At 50.6% G+C, this 4,294-nt stretch overlaps 1 protein-coding gene across 1 annotated transcript; it reads left to right on the plus strand.

Annotated features, from left to right (window-relative positions):
- The first annotated feature begins 318 nt into the window (after positions 1-318).
- LOC119297757 (keratin, type I cytoskeletal 13-like) lies at positions 319-2,335 on the plus strand. The gene is made up of 7 exons (XM_037575418.1): positions 319-540; positions 636-746; positions 894-953; positions 1,057-1,125; positions 1,301-1,447; positions 1,543-1,718; positions 1,987-2,335. Exons 1-7 carry the CDS (start codon positions 476-478, stop codon positions 2,037-2,039), a joined length of 681 nt encoding a protein of 226 aa, XP_037431315.1. The 5' UTR covers positions 319-475; the 3' UTR covers positions 2,040-2,335.
- Positions 2,336-4,294: the final 1,959 nt, after the last annotated feature.

Consider the following 4,294-nt stretch of genomic DNA (forward strand, 5'->3'; position numbering starts at 1 on the left):
AGATGCTCTAATTCATGGCACTGTCTAAAGTAAACCCATGATTTGCATGAGGAGCGGCATCCCGGTGCATGGTGCATGCATACACGTCTTGGCGTGGCGCTGGCAAGCGCGGAGCGAGCCGTTTATGAGTTTTGGCACGAGGCGGAGGGAAACTGACCAAGTGGATGCACAGATTGAGTTTGAGCTGCAAGGCGGGAATCCCAAAACCGCGTCCCGCCCTCCCCTCGCCTCCCCTCCGTGTAACAGATAAGATAGACCACAGAAAGAAGAAAAGAAAGGCTCCAACGGAAACAAAAATCTTTTGACCGCAGAGGACCGGACAGGACAGCAGCACCGGAGCGAGGGAGGGAGGGAGGCCGAGAAGCCCTGGCGCCGCTATAAGACGACAAGCCACGCCCAGCTCAATCATTCATCCTCCTCCCTCTCCGCGCCGCCACCCTCCTCCCTTCTCTTTCAGCGACGAGACGAGAACGAGATGGCCGTCCTCCTCCGCGCACGCTCCCACCTCCTCTCCGGCGCCATCCGCCGCAGCTTGCTCGGGTAAGCGCAACCTGTCCTCCTCCTCCTCCTCCTCCACCCGTCGCTTCTTCCCGTCCCGTGCCCTTTTCTCACCCCGCCTTGTGTTTCTGTTCCAGGGAGCGCGGGCGCGGCGCGCGAAGGTTCTCGACCGACCCAACCACCGTCGGCGAGGCTGCAGCCACCGGCCGCGGTGCGACGACCGGCGGGACCGCCGCAAACACCAGCGGGTGAGATCTCCTGCTTCTCCTTCTTCTTCTTCCTGTTCTTCTTCGCGATGCAACTTTTCGATGGCGTGGCTTTTTTTGATCCCGTCGGTTCTCGTTGATCCCCCGGCCCTATCGTGAAAGTTCTGATATTTATCTCCATGCATGCAGGGTTCCGACGAAGACGAACGGCGGCGGGCCAGCGAATGGACGAGGGGCGGCGAACGGCGGGTTAGATCCGGCCCTCGTCCTCCATGTTTTTCTTTTCTTTTCTTCTTCTCGATGCAACTTTTGGCGCAAAGATTGACTCTTTTGTCGCGACCGACCATTGCAGGGGTGGAGCGAGCGGAGGTGGGGCTCCGGCCAACGGCGGCGGCGGCGCGGTCACCGGCTCAGGCAACGGGTAAGAACTAAAAACCCATGCATCTTCCGTCTTTTCGTGCTTCCTCGTCGCCCAGCGCGCTACTGTATTGTCAAGTTGCTTGATTGATGTATTGGTGCTTGGTCCCTCGGTCCCATCCAAGCGAGAAAGATCGGTTTTTTTGATTTTACTTGACCTTGACGTCGCATGCATGCAGGAGCGGTGGATGCGGATGCGCTGCGGTGGCGGACCTGCGGACGGATGTATTCACCGAGGTGGGGAGGGTGCGGGGCTGCTACAACACCCTCGCCGAGGTGGATGAGAAGCTGATGGCGGAAATAACGAGCGTTAAGCTGGAAGCCGCGTGAGTTTCCTCATCTTTTCTACCATTCCCTCTCTCCATGCCCATAGTCTTCTCCAGTAGACTCATCTAATCTTTTCCTTGTCTACTGTTTGCAGCATGAACCAAGTGCGATCCAAAGAGAAACTTGTTACTACAATTTACACGATGTTTGGATCCGCCGTCGCCTTCACTTTTGCGGGCGCCACTCTGATTGGGGGCTACGTGCACGACTTCGTCGTGCACGAAGCTGCCAAGGAAGTACGCGCCAAGCTTCGTCTGGACAAGGCCAAGGGTTTGTCTTTCTCCTCTTTCTCTTTCTCTTTCTCTGTGTGTTCATGTATTCATGTAGTCCAGTACTAGTACTCATGCATATGGATATCGATCGGTAGACTAGCCTACAGCCCTACACCCTTTGTTGCTCTATGCTTTGGGCTTTTGGATCAGCGGTCTACATGCATACCCTCTGCCTCTCTCTAGAAGTAGATTTGATTTGATGATTTGCCCCCTGTGAATTGAGGCAGCACATTATACTGGTGGTACTAAAACAAAGTTTTATGCAGGCACGACGCCTCCTCCTGCAGCACCCCCGGCGGCGGGCAGCCCCCCCAAGTAGAGGCTACTACTCTGTCTTCTCAGCAAGAGGAAAGAGGATCATGCAAGAATCTCCAATTACCATCGCGCGATAACTATTTGTCTTTTCCTTCAAATGCATGTTCATGCTTGAATGCTCTGTATCATTTGCAATTCGAGGCTGTTATGCCCCCTCCTATCTTTAATTTTGAGACATGAAATACTATTCGAGTGCTAAACTCTGATGATTGTGCTGCTAAAATTGTGCCTTCTTATGCTTTGCCTCTCTTGGTATTATCCTGGTCAATGAATTAAATCTGGATTATCTTGGTCGATCAATTTTTTACAAGAGTTTGTGAATGAATTCATTCTTTTTGTTTTCCTCGTATCAATGCCATTCTACTCCTGACATATTCACACCCTAGCCCATAAAATAATCACACTGACATACTAGTAGTACTATTCTCTTCCTTACAAGCCTAGCCTCTAGCCTCTATCCTAGCCTAGCAGGTAAAGTCATCTTTCACCACCCTCAACTAGACTAGGCAAGTACTCCTAGATAGTACATCTACTTCTTAACACGCATTAGAAAAAATGCACTCCTCTTCTTCTCGTGGCAACTACTACTACTACACTGCTACAAACTACTCGAGGCACAGCGAGAGGAAACGAAAAGAAATAAAATGGCCAAAGCTATACAGCTAATAAGTGATGCAAGTGAGGTCAACAGCCTAACCAAAAACATCATGTACCAGCAGGAGGAGGATAACTCTACATGCAACTCAAAATGACTCACTTCACTGGTACTCCTAAACAAGGACAAACACCAGTGCTCCAAATTGTACGGTAGACTTTCACAATTTGATGATCCCTATCTCTAGCGAGGAACCGCATCGCGCGCAGATCACAAGTTCAGGAGAGGATGAAGCGCCGGAGATCAGAAGGAGATGCACTCCTCGTCCTCAGAGTTCTTCTGAAGGAACCACATACGACGGAGGACAGCTCCTTCATCAGCAAGCCCTACCCGATGACTGCGGCGTGCTTCAGGATTGGTGGCATAGACGCGATGCTACCCACGATCGATGCGCCCATCAGGAACTTGGTGAAGTTCACTCACTTGCAGTGGCGAAATTGTGTCAGGGGAAACTACAAGGACAGTATTATTTTTAGCATGTAAAAAGAAGAACTTAAGGGAAGCAATAAGGTATGAGCTTTTGTTCACCACAGATGTTCTGCAATATATTAGCCATCATTTAAAATCCAAATTTCTTGTCAATTTTTTGTTTTGTTTTGAGAAAACATTACAAGTACTATCTGTGTCACTAGGATGAGGCATGTCTTTTGGAGTAAAAACTGTTCTGAATTATTAGTTTTTGACAAGTGTGATTCATAGTGAAGCAACAGTAGGGCTACCAGTTGAGGCACGGAAGGATCATCACTTACCCACCACCCTCATTTGACATGATCGATGGAGAATCGGCGCCCAGGAAAAATATGAGTGGCATCAGAACTGCACAAAATGTCTCTAACTTGTTAACATTGGCCACCAGTAGTTGTTATAAAGAGCGCAGGCCTGAAGACATAGTTAAAGAGATTCACGCAACATCGAAAAAGGATAAAAAGCTGACGCTGAGATGTTAAATGCTCATTGCTTACCAAAATCACCAACCACTACCGGACTCGCGGTCTATGCCTACGGCCAAGGGCCGTCGGCATAGGCCCCCAAGCCGTCGGCATAGGTCTATGCCTACGGCTGCCGTCGGCATAGACCCGTCGGCGTAGATACCGTCAGCGTAGTCTTGTCAGACCGTCGGGATAGTATAGCCGTCGGCATAGGGGCCTATGCCGACGGCCTGGCGTCAGCCGTCGGCATAATATAGCCGTCGGCAGTCTTTTTCGTCTGACGGCAACGGACGGCGCCGTCAAAAACGGGGACGAATCATGCAAGGCCACGTGGCAGGGCTATGCCTACGGCAAAGTCGTCGGCATAGATGAATCTATGCCGACGGCTTTGCCGTAGGCATAGCCCTGCCACGTGTCTTCTTCTGGTTACTCCTGGCAGCAGAGGTATGCCTACGGCTTTGCCGTCGGCATAGATTTTCACCTATGCCTACGGCAAAGCCGTTGGCATAGATCCGCCACGTGGCGAGCCCTGGTGACTCCTGGGCTTATATATGCCGACGGCTTTGCCGTCAGCATAGTTTTTTTTTTCCCTGTTTTTTCTCTTTTCCAATTCATTTGACAGCATTTCAAAACAGAACAATATGAAATTATGCAGAAATATGACAGTTCATCATC

This window comes from Triticum dicoccoides, chromosome 5A (assembly GCF_002162155.2).
Source record: "Triticum dicoccoides isolate Atlit2015 ecotype Zavitan chromosome 5A, WEW_v2.0, whole genome shotgun sequence".
Classification (NCBI taxonomy): domain Eukaryota; kingdom Viridiplantae; phylum Streptophyta; class Magnoliopsida; order Poales; family Poaceae; genus Triticum; species Triticum dicoccoides.